Source organism: Sinohyriopsis cumingii, chromosome 7, assembly GCF_028554795.1.
Source record: "Sinohyriopsis cumingii isolate HCF-2022 chromosome 7, ASM2855479v2, whole genome shotgun sequence".
In the NCBI taxonomy this organism is placed as follows: domain Eukaryota; kingdom Metazoa; phylum Mollusca; class Bivalvia; order Unionida; family Unionidae; genus Sinohyriopsis; species Sinohyriopsis cumingii.
The window spans coordinates 135,199,562-135,216,118 of record NC_142967.1 but is presented as its reverse complement, the minus strand read 5'-3'; the positions used below and the strand labels follow the sequence as shown (position 1 = coordinate 135,216,118).

Here is a 16,557-nt window from a genome sequence, read left to right as displayed (position 1 = left end):
TCTTTGAGGAGAAATAATTGGCCCCAATCTCTATTAAAGGCTACCACTCCATGATAATTGGACACATTCTGGCATCATGGCAGATATGTTTTTGGGCGTAATACAGAACTATTGTATCTTTTAGCCCATTTTGGCCTAAATCAAGTGAAATCCCACCAATCTTGGGTTTTAACATGGCGTGTTATGATTAAATTTGAGACTCAGGCCTACAGTTCACTAAAGTTACTATCATACAAGAAACTTTTACTGATAGCTTTAGCTTCCACATGTAGTTCAGATTGGAGGGTTTGGTGGTTCTCTTTACACAACCTGGCTTTGTAGTCAACAATAGGTTACTGACCATCAGGCATTAAAGAGTCATCACTTGCTTGCTGTCTTTTGTAGTCAGGTCAAGAACAGCAGCCGTGCTAGATCTTTTTTGCATTCTAACGCACTACTTGAAATGTACAGGGATAAGTTGTAGCATGCACAAAATGCCTCTTTCTTCTGGTGAGAGAAGGAACACAGGATATTACCCCCAAGCCTTTGCTTCATGGCAGAAGTGGGTTGTATGCTCAGTGTACTCTGACATCTCACCTAATCAAAGTTACCTCACAAAGATTATGTCTTAGAAGCTTCAAGCCATTTCTGTGAGCCATGCATTCGAACATGTTTTGATTCAAGATGTAATAGAAGTTGTTGGTTGGTATGCAGAGTCAACCTTCTTGAGTTTTTCTCAAAGAGTTAGCATCACAAGGAAAACCTTACATCTGGTTTGTCCAACGGCAGCAGCAGAGATGGCCACCAGACCCAACTAGATCAATCAACACAATCTGTTAGCTTTGCTGGATTTGCAGATTTTGTAGGTGAGAAGATTTCAGCATTCATCTTCTTAACCATATGTAAGGGTCACAGGTCAGGTGACCCCAGGGTGTGTTGCTTCTGTAATTAGGAGAACGTTTTTATCATTCCCATGGGGAGCCAACCATCATTTCCTAGAAAGAAGCCTGAAGTAGAAGTCGGATACTCAGCATCCCCTCCTCCTATTACTTGTTCTCATAACATAATGTGATTGAGGAATGTATTCAAAGAAGAAAGCAAATTTTTAAGTTAATCATGTTTCTCATAACTTACTCAAGCGCATTACTTAAAAACCCTCACAACCACCCAGCCATGTGTGCATCCTTGTTAGTATCTTGCTCACTTAGAAACTAGTGATGCCTGGTGGTGGCATGGGGAGGTAATGGGCAAGAGTTATTGCCCTTTATGTGTGTGAAGGTGTGAATATGTGTGTGTGTGTGTGTGTGTGTGTATGTGATAGACAAGAAAAGATGATTTTCGTTGTTTAGTAGGGCTAGATTTGCAAGGTAGCAGTAGCAGGCTAATATTTCTAAGGTAATGTGATTGGGCAAGTTTTCTGTGAGAAACATAATTTACTTACAAATTTGGTTTCTAGTGGGTGACCTATGATCCACACAGATACAGCACTTTCTTGTAGGAAAAATATTAGGTTACTAGGAGAGTGAAGTTTAGTTTTGGAGAGAAAAAAACTTAGAGATTTTCTTTTGAATATCATCTGCTAAGGGTTCTCAATTTTCAACTACTCTTGGAGTTTGCCTTTTATTCGTCCAATGCATTATTAAGTGGAATAAAATCATGAACATTGTTTTCAATATGTTTAGCACATGGTTTAAATTTGCTGCTGCAGAATTTTTTTGTACAGTGTATTCAGGATTTATTCTCAGTGTTTGATTGATGCAAAATGCTAGTAGACGTTGCCTCAAACAGCTTTGTATTTTATTGAATTAGTCAGTGAATAACATCTGAAGACACAGTCCAGATTGAGCCAAATACCAAGGTTGCTGCTGTTTTTGTTGTAAATCTAGAATAGACATAGATAAGTAGTAGATAAATAGTAATAACTACCAATATTCACTCAGGTTTGGATGACATGTAATTAATTAAGAATGGTGTTATTGTTTTGCAAATTCTTTATATTTTAGAATCTTTGTCTATTGTTTCAACAAGTATATAATTTATGCAGAAGAGATTGATTTAAAAGATTAGCTGTTAATTCGTGGTGTGCCTTATGAACAGAATTTGTATTTGTATTAACATATGTAGACAAGTTTACATACGTCTGAATGTATTTTAAACATAAATGATCATAGGTGTCTAATCTACAAATATGGAGACACATATACAACTACAGTATATGTGTCTGCAATTGTTAGAACAAAATTTTGTAAGATATTTATAGAGTATATTGTTACATTGTGTCTGTGAAATAAAATGAATATCATAGTTCCACAAAGATTTCAAGATACAATTCTTACAGTTGGATATTCTTGTCATCATTGAAAACACTTTCTCATTAATTCTTCTAAACCAAATAAATTATAATTTATAAACATGGTACATACACTGTTATATCTTGGAAGGGTTACTAGTAAACGAAAACTTATTATAACAATAATTAATTTTCTTTTTGTACATTTACTGAATTTTATCTGTACGTGTGTGTATTGTACAGCAATAAGATTTGACAATTATTGAATCAAATCCCAATGATTTAATTGGTCGTGGACTTTAAGAATCCATCAAGCTCTAGCTAGTTTGGTGCTCAAACTGGATAGAAAAAGGTGCACTCTCATCCCCACTGTCTTACCTTAGTGCTTTCTCCACAGATCCTACCTCCTTTTGTTTTTAAAGGGCTCTCCGAAAATTATCTCTTTCCAGATCACTAAAATGTTGGCTACATGTATTATTAATTTGATTTTGTCTGTTTTCAACTTTTAAACAAAATAACATTAATTGTTTCATCACTGAGAATGCCAGTATGTCCTTTTGGTTGCAGTGAATGTCATTTTGCTCCCAATAGTACAGCAGCAGTTGAATAAATTGCTTTTGTCATATAAGATGTTCCTCATGCCAAAATGTATGTAAAAATATTCTTAGTTGGATCACTGTATTTTCAGTGAAAGCATCTGAGCCAGTACTCTTAAAAATTGATTCTCATCTTGTCATCTTGTGTAAAACATGAATATGAACATAAATTAGCACAAGCATTGACTTTTCTTAAGTTGAAAGAAATGTCATATGCTATGAATCCTATACATATATATTTTGTATATCTTTTTAGATGGCACAAAATTACAGTTGGAGTTTGCTGAGAGTGGCAGTTGCTCAGATTTGCCAACAGCTTGGTTGGAACTCTATACATGCCACACCCCTGGAGCTCCTGACAGATGTCCTAGAGAGGTACCTGCTTCAAGTGGCACGTGTAACTCACAGATATGCTGAACAGTGTAAGTCTCCAGCAAACAATCCTGTAACCAGGGCATAAATACTCCCCACTTACTTGAGAGCATAACATGTAGCATTATATCACATTTTGTTCTTAAGATGTTATGAAGAAATTTGGATTTTAATAACATTCAAGAGCGTTCAAGAAAATAAGATAAAAAATGTTGTGAATATAGTTTGCAGATTTGATACAGTAACAATAATAAGTGACATGGACATCAGACCTGAATGCTCTGACATGATTTCATTGCAGCTGCTATTATGTAGTCAAACACCAGTGAGACTGGTAAGTAGTCCTCTGGTCCATCTGATATTCTGTAGTTCTAAGGGACATCTGATATTCTGTAGTCCCCTGGGACATCACATATTCTGTCATTCTTTAGGACATGTGATATTATATAGTCCTGTGGGTCATCTGAGATTCTGTAGTCCTATGGGACATCTGATATTCTGTCATCCTCTGGGAAATCTGATATTCTTTAGTCCTATGGGACATCTGAGATTATGTAGTCTATGGGACATGTGACATTCTGTTGTCCTATGGGACATCAAATATTCAGTGCTTATTGGTTCATGGTTCAAGTAGTGATCTGGTTTTAACTTTTTTTATTTTGCCTCTCAAGACACTGCAGTTGTGATTTGAGAATGAACATGGTCACTTCTTTGTGCTGCACAAGATCACTTGCATTTTTATAGCTTCAGGAAAACCTTGCAATAAATTGTTAAATGTATGAGTTTAAGCAAGGGGGGAATGGTTGGGTGGTTGTTGTATGTTAACAAGTGATAGAGTATTGTCTGTTTTGTTAAATTTATGAGCTTAAGCAAGGGGGGAATGGTTGGGTAGGTTTTATATGTTAACAAGTAATAGTCTTGCCTGTTCTTAGCTATAAGACTTCATTGATAGGCATATTCACCACATGGAAATAATAGATCCAGGCATCAAAAGTCAAAGTCACAGGATACATTTTTGTTTATTTTTAATGAAGCACTGTATATTATATAACACAATAAAACTGTTGGAAATGTAAAAACTCAACTTTCTGACCAATATAGTATGTGTAAACAATTTTGGATTGCATAGATAATCTTCATTGACTCTCATATATTAGTATCCGAAACCTTTTTGTCTTTTTGGATTCATTGTAAACCTGTCATACACTAATAGAACTGTGGTTGTTGTTGTAGGGTGTAATGCCATTTTTCAGCACAGGAGAGGCTATACATGGCAGCCAGTATAAATGTTGGAGGAAGAAACCGGGTAAACCCCGGAAAGAACCACCAACCCACCAGAAGCTACTGGCAAGTTTTCTCATGAACCCACATTGGCCGAACCCGAGACTCGAACCCACGCAGACAGAGGTGAGATAGTAGTGATCCGTGATAGAACTGTAACTGTTATGGTATTCTGTGTTTATTTTTAGCAATACTCGTGATAGACCAGAAGAGCTTATGGAATGGTCTGTTTTCTGCCCATCCCTTAGCACAAGTTTGTTATCACTACTCCTCCTAACCACATGGTGAATTTGTCATACCCTTACTTTCCGGACAACCCTGTTCGGGTCACCGTTTGGAGGATGAAAAGAGAAGTTTGGAGGTGCAGGCAGCTCCTCCACCTTACGGCTTAACCAACATGGGTGTTTGGAACCACTCAGCCCTTGCCAGTGTGAAGGGATGTGAAATGGCCTCAGGACAGAGGATCTTCTCAGTCACATGTCACATGTGCATAAATATTGATCACAAGGAATCAGTCTTATAGAGGTAGTAAGAAACCAGATTTAGAGCTCACTGGATTTCCTTATTTCCTCAGAATGGTGTGTGTTTGTTTTATAGGTCATTTGGAGGGGTTTCGGGTTTTGTTCATCATCAACTGCCCCTCCCCTCCCCTCTTCACAGACGCACTTGTCAGATTAGGAGAAGACTGCCTTTCAACAACAAGAGATATGGTCACCCATAAAAAGAAAGGCGGTGGAGCTTGTGCAGAGACCACTGTACCCATGGTTTTGTTCAAGTCTGTTTCCTTTTCAGGAAACAAAAAGTGAGTTGAAACCCAACATTGAATTGAGTCACCTCAACCAATTCATTGAACCTCTAAAATTCAAGAAGGAGATGGTGAGTTCAGTCTGCCTCTCCTTTCAAGGAGATGAATATGCCATCAATCTCAGTCTGACTGAAGCATATTTTCACATCCCTATCCACTCCATGTCAGGAACATTTTTCTCTGTTTTGCTTACCACGACACAGTTTATAAGTTCAAAGTTCTCCCTTGGGTTTCAGCGTCAGTTCTTGGGCTTTATCCAAGATTATGGATTGCATTGTCAACCTGTTCCATTCAACGTCATCTACATTGATGGCAGCATACCTGGACAACATCCTCCAGAAATGTGCTAAGTTCTATTTTACCCCAAGGCAGGAATGATGTCCTCTCTCTTTTAGGTCATTGAAGCTATAGAGTGAACTGAGAAAAGTAACACCTATGTCCATCCCAGAATTTTGACTATCTGGTTATGGAATTTTTAACCAACTGGAATCAGGTGCAACTTGTTTGCATAATCAGAATCATCAGACTTGTCGAGTTGGTTTCCAACAGGTCTTGGATTTCAGCAAGAGTTTTTTTTTCTCAGCTTTTTTGTTTGTTGAGTGCAGCAGCAGACTTGGTTCCACTCTGCCATCTTTTTTAGTGGTTAGAATGTCTGCTTCGGATGCGGGAGGTCATAGGTTCAACCCCCAGCCAAGTCATACCAAAGACTTACAAAAATAGTACTAACAGCTGCATCACTTTTCGCTCAGTATTAAGAGGTTAGTGTTAGGACTGGTCAGCCTGGTGTCAGGTTAATTTGACTGGGTGGGTTCTCATGCTACATGTCTGTTGCATGATGCACCAGTGCTAGACATTACTATAATCTGCCACACTGCAGATGCTGTAGTGCTATGACTGAAAAATTGTTAAAGCTACGTTAAAAATCCAAGTCACACACACCCATCTTTTTTATGCTGACATTGCAAGTGAAATGACACCCATTTTCAACTCCCCAAGATCAAAATCTTATGATCATACCTGAGATTCAGTGATTCCTGCATCATTGGTGCAATCCAGGTTGGCATCCATAGGAATCCCACTGGAGGAACCCCAAGCAGAAGTAATGGTATGTACCAATGCCGGTGTGCATGGTTGGGGTGCCCACCAGTTGCCAGCCTTCACTACCATCAGCGGCACATGGGAGCCAAGGGAATGGCCTCTATACATCAGCATCCTAGAAATAAAGGCTGTCATAAACATCAAACATAATTTACTTAAAAATTTGGTTTTCACTTAAAGACTTGCATCAAAATATGGTCCTGAATTAAAATGTTGCCTATCAGAGTTCCAATATTCCTGCTACAACAGCCATCTTGAACATATTGTTATTACTACTCATTCATGAAAATGGTGTCACTCAGATATCCAATATGGCCACCACAGTGACCAGCTTGAAACTCTTGTCACTACTTTTCATGAATGAATGGTCATATCAGCATGGTGTTTTCACTGAAGGACTTCCTATGATGCCTAATTGGTCATAAATGAAAATGGTACCAGTCTGTCCTCCATTATGGCCCCTACAGTGGCCACTTTGACAATGTTGTTATCACTAATTCTATGCTTTGTTATGTGTTACAAGGTCTCCAAGCAACATTTGTCACATGTTCAGTATATATTGTATTTTTCTACATGTAGTTATATTCTGAAGTAGTGTGCAATATGTCATAGTACAGTTGCCAATTCTGGTAGCCCCTGGACCCGAGGCAGAAGTTGTTTTTTTTTTACACCCAGCAGATATATCCTGATTTAAGTGGTCTTTTGAAATGTGCTGGTAATGTACTCAGTAAAACAATAATGTTTAGATTTATTCAAGTTCACTTTTAGGGTAAACTTATAAAACATTGTAACACCGGTACATGAATATGATATTCATTCTGGCTTTCTTCAGACTCAAGTATTAGGTTCAAATTTTTTAAGTCACATTCCATTTGTAAACACACTTTATGCTGGACTGAAGACGGTAATTTTCATGCCTGCGAGTAACATTCCTTTAGGAAAGTTCCATTCATAAATATGCAAGACAAGAAAAATTCAATCGATTGCAGCTCATGCATTTCCACTTTGTTCAAAAGTTTCCGTGCAGTCAAAAGTCATAAATAGCTTTCAGTTTAAATTGATGCTTTATCCATTAGAATTGAGAAAGTATAAAAAGTTGTTGCTGAAAATATCTTTCCAGTTCCTGAAAAACTTTTATTATTTTCTGTAACTTTTTTATCTGAGTAGAAAAGAAACTCAAATTTCATTTTGTTCTCTTCTTTACTTTTAGGTCTTCATTGGAAATTGGATGATTGTTGATATAGCTTTTAACTAGATACCAAGTAGTCTACCAACATTGGGGAGGGGAATTGGTTATTCCTCATGATGCAGGATCATTAATTGATCTCCTTTTTCTGTCTGTCACTGTGATGTCCATTTATATTTCTTGTGACCACCAAAGCTTTGTGACCCTTGGATATAAATGGATGTCATTTAGTTAGTGAATTATTTGTAGGTGTGGGGGCCCCGAGTGGTCTAAAGCGTCGTCCGTTACGGATCACTGCCATCTCACCTCTGTCTGCGTGGGTTGGAGTCTCAGATTCAGCTAATGTGGGTATGTGAGAAAGCTTGCCAGTAGCTTCTTGTGGGTTGGTGGTTCTTTCCTGGGTTTGCCTGGGTTCTTCCTCCACCATTAATACTGGCCGCCATGTATAGCCTATCGTGTGCTGAAAAATGGCATTAAACCCTACTACAACAACAACAACAATTGTAGGTGTGCTTTTTAAATGTTGTGTCATTTCAGGTCCAATTTGACAGATTTATTGCCCTTTTATGTCAGTTTGAAATCTCAGTTACAGCAGATCCTTGAGACCACCATAGCTTAGGAATAATTCAGCCTATCCTGAGGTAGTTTGGTATGTGCAGTCTCTTAAACGTAGCTGTGCATTTTATGGGTCTTGTCTCATCAACTGCCAACGTTATGGTTCTTAACAATTAACTTGATATTTATTTTTCACATGGGATATTGGATGTAACCAGCATAGCACAAAAAACATTCAGCATGTAATGCTGGAATTTGGTAAGAACATTGCCTCTTAGATCTAGATCTTCATCTTTTTACATGTTTTGTCATATCTACTCCATTTTGGACATAGTTTTGGTCCATGTTAATTAAGTTCATATATTTACATATGATGTTGCTTGTAACTGTCATTGCTTAAAAACCATTCAACATATTCTGCTGCAATATGATGTGAAAATGTTTTACAGACTCACATGTGTTTTTATGATTTTTGCTTTATCTGCTTCATTTTGGACAAAGCAGTGTCCCTTTTTGATTAAGCTTATGTTTTTTACATTAGATTTTGCTGGAGTTATGAGACCTTTAAGGAGTTGGAAGTCAAGCATTCCACATTATCATTTAGAAGAGTGATGGCCCCTGAATCCCCATCTTTTACTAACTTTGGTTTCAGCACAGGTTCATATCCTTACAAGACCCTGCAGAGCACGTTATAATGAGCATGGCCATCTGTGTACCACCATTGGTAATGGCTTTAGCTTAATAGAACTTTAAGAACCATAACTTTTTTCCAGTTGGCACAAGTGACCCACAGCTGGAGGATTTGGCCCTAACCTTCCGACACCTTGGGATAGAGATAAGTGAACTTGAGGAATACATCAGCCATATTGACTCAGCTCCATTTGCTCATGAAGTACTTGCTTATCCAGCTCCCAAGGAAAACAACCTGCAGATCCCAAAGCCACACAGCAGAGAATTACAGCAGAGAGAGGAACATATTCCAGACTACTTGCCACTTTTGTACCCAGAAGCAGAAGGTAAGGAAGGTGATATGTTCAAGTGCACTCATTGTCCAGGTATCAGCTCTGGAGGATAGAATATATAGAATATTTTACAATTCTCTCAGATAATAATATAAAGATCTGATGATTTTTTCATTCAGTACATAGTCATGATGGTATTTTTTTTATAAATGTATTATTTACTAGGAACTTATTATTTTTTCATTATGGATAGAGTTATGGCTCTTGAGAATGAAAACTTTGCATACAGACGTAAGTTTTTCATGTGCAAAAATGATCAAAAGAAAACAAGTTAAGCTGCATATTTGGAAAATAAAATGTAAAATTATTTTAAGAAAATATCCTATATTTTATTTTACATTTTGGTTTAGATTTCTATGTTATCACATTTTTGGGGCAAGCTTTTATGGTTTAAAAAGTTTGAAAACAAAAATGTGCTTGCAATTTTTACCACGCCTAACCTGTATATATTCAATCGTCTGTTTAATGTTTGTTTTTTTACAGCATGTCCTCAAAATCAACTGAACCAATTTGCATATGATTTTACGGGGAACATTCTGAATCATGACCTTCAGATTTGTTCAAAATGATGCTGTTCTATCATTTATTATGGCTGCCATTACTAAAAAATAAAAAACATTAAACAACTTCTTCACAGATATTGTGAATAGAATTTGACCAAGTTTAAGTATCCAAGCTTGAAGATCCTTTATATTCATTCAAATGGTGTTGATGTATCATATATTGTCACCATTACTAAAAGCAGAATGACCTTTAAATACATTCTTTTCAGAAAACCACTTCACTGGATTTTATCTAATTTGACAGAAATCATTCTTTCTTGAAGGCCATTCATATTTATACAAAATAATGCTGGGACACTATGAAATGTAAGCTTTGTTACTAAAAATGTTCATAACCTTAAACAATATTCTCACAAACACAAATCAGCAGTATCTGATAAAATTGAAGGGCTTTCAGTTTACTTTTTATAAAAGCACTAAACATATTTTGACCAAATTTAATAGCATCATGACATGAATTACTTTCAGTTTTATACAGATGGTGTCGGTCTGCTTTCAAATAAGTCTCTTGTTATTGAAAATAGAAAAGGCTTTTCTAAATCACCAGGCAGAATATGATATACAGTATCCATTCTAGATGGTCTAGATAGAATTCTGTGAATTAAGACTTAAATATGAAATGTGTTGTAGATGAGTTGGAGGAGTCCATGGTAACAGGTGAGGCTTCAACAGCCACAGCCCTGCCGACTCCTGAAAGGAACACACAGGAATTTGGAACATCAACATCTGATGTCAGTTCAGTCCCTGGGGAAAAGAGACCCCTTCCTAGTCCATCAGATGGCATGCATTTCAAAAGGCAGAGGTAAAGTAACATACACTGAACCCTTGTTCTGTCTTTTGGAATGTCTGAATTATATAGTATTACCCAGTCAGTGTTTTCAAATTTTACAAAATACAGCTCATGACATGTCTCTTTACCCATTGCAGTTGTGCATCTAAACCCTCCATGCATACCTCAGATTAAATTTCTGTGGTGGATGGGTTTGTAACTAACCTTGCACCCAACATAATCATTGTCTACCTATGACCGTTGTAGAGGTGTTTATAGTTATTCAGAATCTGATACCAAGTGAAGAATTAGCCTTTTAGCCCACCTGGCCTTAATGCCAAGTAAGCTTATCCTAGGGCCCTACAGGCATCTTGCATCCATTGACAGTTGTTATTTTCATCTTCATTTTAAATACCACTTGACGGTTTATAACCATACTTTTTTCGTCAAAAGCTTCTTGCATCAATGCCTTGGTAACTTTTACAAATAATGTCCATCAGTCATAAAAATATCTACCATTGTTTGACCACATGTGACAGAAAGCATTCTGGCATTAAGGTCTTTCAAGTTTTTACAACTGATGGCAAAGGAACTGTGTTGGTACAATAGTTAGCATGTTGGACTCAAGACCAGAGAGATATGGATTAGAATCATCAGACCAGTCTGGGTTGGTTTCTGTAATATGACCTTGGGCAAGGGATTTTACACCAATTTCCTTGATACTAAATAGCCTGCGTGTGTTTATGTGCCATAAATTGCCAGACATGATAAATGATACCTATTGACCATCAAATATAGCCACTTACTTTATATAAAAAAATTAAACATCAAAAAGCTCACAGTTTTTTTCTTAAGAAATTTACCTTTGTGTTCAAGAGGAAATTGTCAGTGGTGTTTGAATCTTCACTTGATATCAAGGCTGATAATGGAAATCACTCCTACAAAAGTTGACTTGCTGAACCTATCAATAGGAATGAATAGCATCTAACAGGACTGTCATTACTAACAAATGAAAAACTTCTGAACAGCAGTTTTAAAAAGCGGTGATGACAGTTTGACTATCTGCAACATTTAGCATCAAGGCATGAAAGCCTTTCAGATTTTGATAAATGATGCTAAATACTGCCCATGATTGTAAGAATACAAAAAGCTTGAAACTACTTTTTCTTTAAAATCTGTAAAAGACAGTTTAACCTAATTTACAAGGAAATGTCCTGCATAAAGTCCTTTAAAGTTTATACATGATGCTGACTTGGCCATCAGGTATGGTGGTTATTAGTAATAGAAAACAATCAGACAGAATTTAATCATAAATCAAAAGTAATTGGAAAGAAGGCATTAATTCATCCAGATTACTTTGACTTGGCCATCAGGTATGGTGGTTATTAGTAATAGAAAACAATCAGACAGAATTTAATCATAAATCAAAAGTAATTGGAAAGAAGGCATTAATTCATCCAGATTACTTTGACTTGGCCATCAGGTATGGTGGTTATTAATAATAGAAAACAATCAGACAGAATTTAATCATAAATCAAAAGTAATTGGAAAGAAGGCATTAATTCATCCAGATTACTTTGACTTGGCCATCAGGTATGGTGGTTATTAGTAATAGAAAACAATCAGACAGAATTTAATCATAAATCAAAAGTAATTGGAAAGAAGGCATTAATTCATCCAGATTACTTTGACTTGGCCATCAGGTATGGTGGTTATTAGTAATAGAAAACAATCAGACAGAATTTAATCATAAATCAAAAGTAATTGGAAAGAAGGCATTAATTCATCCAGATTACTTAACCAGCTACTCTTTACTAGGTGGATGTTAGCCAGATAAACCTCTCAGACCACCTTTTTAAGGGTTTGTTTGAAGATTTTAAGTTTCTCATTTGCATATATTCCCCAGATTTAAAAAAACATTATTTGTGCTTGTGATCAACAATTATGCAAACCATTCTTCAAGTTTGCTTACCTATTTTACCTTTGAGTCAAAGTCACAGTGAAATGATTTATTTTAAAGTTTTCTAATTAAGTCTTCATTGTTTTATGCTTTTTATGCCTTTGGATGGATTCAGTTCATATTTTGAGAGCCTCATCAGCGATGATGATTTATTCTACAGCATACCCTTAGACCGCATTGACCTTGGCACCAATGTCACAAGTATAGATGATATTGATTCAGATAAAAGTACATTTACAGTCTTAGCCTTTTGTTGACATCTCCACGAAGTACAGGTCAGTTTTAATTAGTCATAAGGCACTGGCTTTATATTTAAAATGAGTTTTGATAGCCTCCATTTTGTTCGGCTTTTATATTAGCAAAGTGAAAACATTCATTTTGACATTGTTAATAAAACCAGTTATGATTTATCTGTTTGGAAATGTTCTACCAAAATATTTGTATGGCATTCCTGGCAACTGTGTGACTTTAATAGCAATTAGGCGAATAGCATATTTTTTTTATATCTCCTCTAATACTCCTCTACCTGTTTGATGCAGCTTAGGAGAAATATTTGTTATGATGTGACTACCAACGTTTTAGAGGCTTCTCTTGCAACTGTTTTTGCTTTTATAGCAACATAGCAAGAGATGAAAAGTTTTTCAGACTGGATTATTACCTGGCCAATAGTTGTTACATTTGGCTTTTAGACTATCATGAACCATGTAGGCATTCTTATTTCTATTTTGGTCTCATGCTGCTGTTAAAATATTTTATAAATTTTCTGATAACTTCTTTTTTATTTGTGAATACTCTTCTACTGGAAAATAATTGCTTCAGATCTTACATAAACTTTTTTTCTTTTTAGAATTACGTATCACCCAGATCTTCCAACTATTGCTGGTCACTCACAATATGAAATGAGGAGTGTAACAATGACACATAATGGAATTTTAACCCCTACAAGAGAAGGGAAGTTGCCCGATGCAAAAACACCTCCTCCAGGGCATAAGGATCTTAAACAAGAATCTTCAGCACCCAAATCCTCAGTGAGAATCATCAAGTTAGACTTTGACAAAATCCCTGATGACAAAGAGAAAATGATTCCTCAGGAAAAATCTGGGAAGGACAAAACTAATAATTCAGTAACCTGTGTAATTGTGCACAAAGATAAAAGAGATAAAAACAGTAAAAGTAAATCCTCAGGGAAAAAGAATTTGAATAAGAAATCTCTGGAATCTTTGAAAACAGTAAAGGTTCATAAATTGCCTAAAAGTGGACGAGCCAAATCTCCAGCTAAAAGTGCCAAAGTGACTGTAATAAGGAAGGAAGAAAGGAAGGAAGTAAGCCTCAAAGATCTTCTGCTGTCTAAAGATAAAAAAATTGCAGAACAAGATAAACAAAGAGCAGATGTACAAACTGACAAAGAGCCTGTATCAGATAATGTAGACATCAGCTCAATTCAAAATTCACCCATTGATTTATCAATGAAGACCCTTAACAAAATGGATGTCGGTGGAACTGAAGAGCTAGGGACATTTGAAAGAGACATGAGAAAAATTGAAGGTCAAAAAAATATTTATTTCATAAAAGAAAAAATTAAGGACAAAAGAAGCAGGGAAAAAGAAAAAGTTAAGGAGAAGGAAAAAGGTAAAGATAAAGAAAACTTCCCTGATGAGCTTGAAGACTCTCCTTCAGAGCCACGACTTGTTATTGCTGAAAATGTGAAGGGAAAACTCAAAGACTCCGAAGAGAGAGTTAAAGCTAGGTTAGCAGCAATTGATGACACCATAGGTTCAGTGATTTTTCAGAGTTTAGTGAAGCATTCAGATTCTGGAAAAACCCCAGAGGCAGGCGAGTGGCAGGTTACCATGAAAAATAAAAACACTCAAGAGGTGGAAGATCGGGTTACTACATATGCTCCTATTACTGTCTCAACTAATGATAAGATAAAGAAAGAAAAAGAGCCCTTAACACCTGTAGCTTGTGCACCAGACTCTATTACAGCCTCTATTGATGCTGTAATTCATGGGTTTGGTTCAGAAAATGAAGCCAGAGTAGCCTCAGAAAGTGAACCACTCCTATCACCTGCAACTTCAACTGTTATGTCCCCAACACTGTCATCTCCTTCTCTTTCCCCATCAAAACATGGTAGAAAGAGGGGACGAGGAAGGAGTAAAGGGAGGGGGAGGGGCAGTCCTGGGTGTAGTGGTAGTCCCAGGGGTAGGGGAAGTCCCTGGGGTAGAGGGAGTCCAGGGGCTGCTGTTGAAGATCCCAGTAAAGCTAGCCTGGAGAAGCAGAGGAGTGAAGAGCTGTCAGTGTATGATTTCCCAGACAGTCCTGAGGAGGGGGAACTGCTGCCACAATCACATGGTGTACCTGTCAAGATATTAGAAACTCAACCAAAGCTTCCAGATCTTCCGTGTGGGCAGAGTTTGATTGCTCCACCACCCACAGGATCCATGTCTTCACCCACACAGGAGAAAATTCAAGTGGTCAGAGAGAAGATAAAAGTAGAACCAAGTGAACAGCATGAAAATAAAGCTGATGGCCAAGAAAAAGAGAAGAGCAAAGACAGGACAAGGACAAAGGTAATAATAAGAATGATACTGTGTGTTGGTCATACCAAAGTATTAAGAATGTATCAGGAAACACTTGATATTACATACCATGTATACTCGCATATAAGCCAACTCCCAAACTGAACAGGTATAAACACTAAAAAGTTCATGACCCACGTATAAACTGACCTACAACTCCGAGACATCTCAAGATTCACGAGGTAAGTTCAAAATGTATTTATTTAGGCAAACTTTTGTTTTCTTATTGTTTCTGCCTAATTTAAATTTGTGTATAATTTGATTGAACGATGACAAGAATTTAGCAGTCGCGAGTTGCTGTAACACTACCTCTCCCTTTTGACTGAATTATTGTTTGTTTATGCATTATTGCATTGGAAATTTTGTATCAGTGCACCGGTAATTATGTTTTTACTTTGCTTTGACAATGTAGATACCTAACTTGTAATCCCAGTATGACAACACAATGAACAAACAATACGGTTTGATTCAGCTCTCGCGATTAGGCTGCTGAACGTATTTACATAATGGTACTATCGCATGTACATTGTAGATTTGATTACGTGCTGAATTAAGTACATCCCTTGGAGTCGAATCATGGGAACCATTGCGCTAAACTTTAATGATATCTCCAAAATACAATAATAAAGTTTCAGAAATAATGCTTCAAAAGTTATGCTAATACCATAAAAGCTGAGTTGTAGTTTGCTTTGATGTAACGACTTTACACCATAGCTATCGACTTTGATGCCAGGAGGGGGGAAAAAAACTCCCTATTTTTGGGGTTGCTCCATGCCTGCCTACCAGTTTGATAATGTCTTCCGAGTTTTGCAGAGAACTCCTGATTATTACATTACGTCTTCGATTTCCATTTCTTCTAAACAAGAAAAGTCCTACATGTTCTGTTGTATCACCTGTGAATTATTGTTGTGACAATTACTTTAAAGAATTCGCTTCTTCACTAATTAGAATGTCAAGTTTAAACATTATTCACATAAATTAATGAGTTTTGTTTACCGCTATAATAATACAAAATAGTAAAATAAACCAGGACAAAAAACAAAAAAAAACACAACAATAAAATCGTCCAAAATTAATTTCAATCCCAAGAATTTTCACTACGTATGCTTTAACTCCATATGATGTGGCACCATTCCTTCGAAAGAAACTTACACATGTGAACACCTGGCATTTTTATACCGAATATACCAATGTTAATTACCATCATTAAATTAAGAGAATGAATGAAATACATGCCATTCAGCAAATGTGTCCTCAAAAAACTAATTCAGAATACATGTTTTATAATGAACAATATTAAATGCTTTATGTGTTGGCAATAAGGTCGGATATACAAAGAGGGGAAAATAGTTGCCACATGTACGGTACCATGAGGCTGGTTATTTTGGTACCTTTAGTTTAACAGAATTGGGAATCCTTTGTCTGCCAATCAATTATTGGTGCTTGCGTAACACACAATATTGTAGAATGTGGTTTCATTGAATAACAGCAGAGGGCCAATT

At 36.6% G+C, this 16,557-nt stretch overlaps 1 protein-coding gene across 2 annotated transcripts in view; it reads left to right on the top strand.

Annotated features, from left to right (window-relative positions):
* LOC149796189 (uncharacterized) overlaps nt 1–16,557 on the top strand; it is a 57,697-nt gene that overhangs the window by 9,297 nt on the left and 31,843 nt on the right. For both annotated transcript variants that reach the window (XM_089966134.1, XM_089966135.1), the window contains exons 2-5: nt 3,122–3,287; nt 8,936–9,178; nt 10,378–10,549; nt 13,324–15,046. In XM_089966134.1, coding sequence (XP_089822260.1) covers nt 3,122–3,287; nt 8,936–9,178; nt 10,378–10,549; nt 13,324–15,046 — 2,304 coding nt within the window. The remainder of the gene's footprint in view (nt 1–3,121; nt 3,288–8,935; nt 9,179–10,377; nt 10,550–13,323; nt 15,047–16,557) is intronic.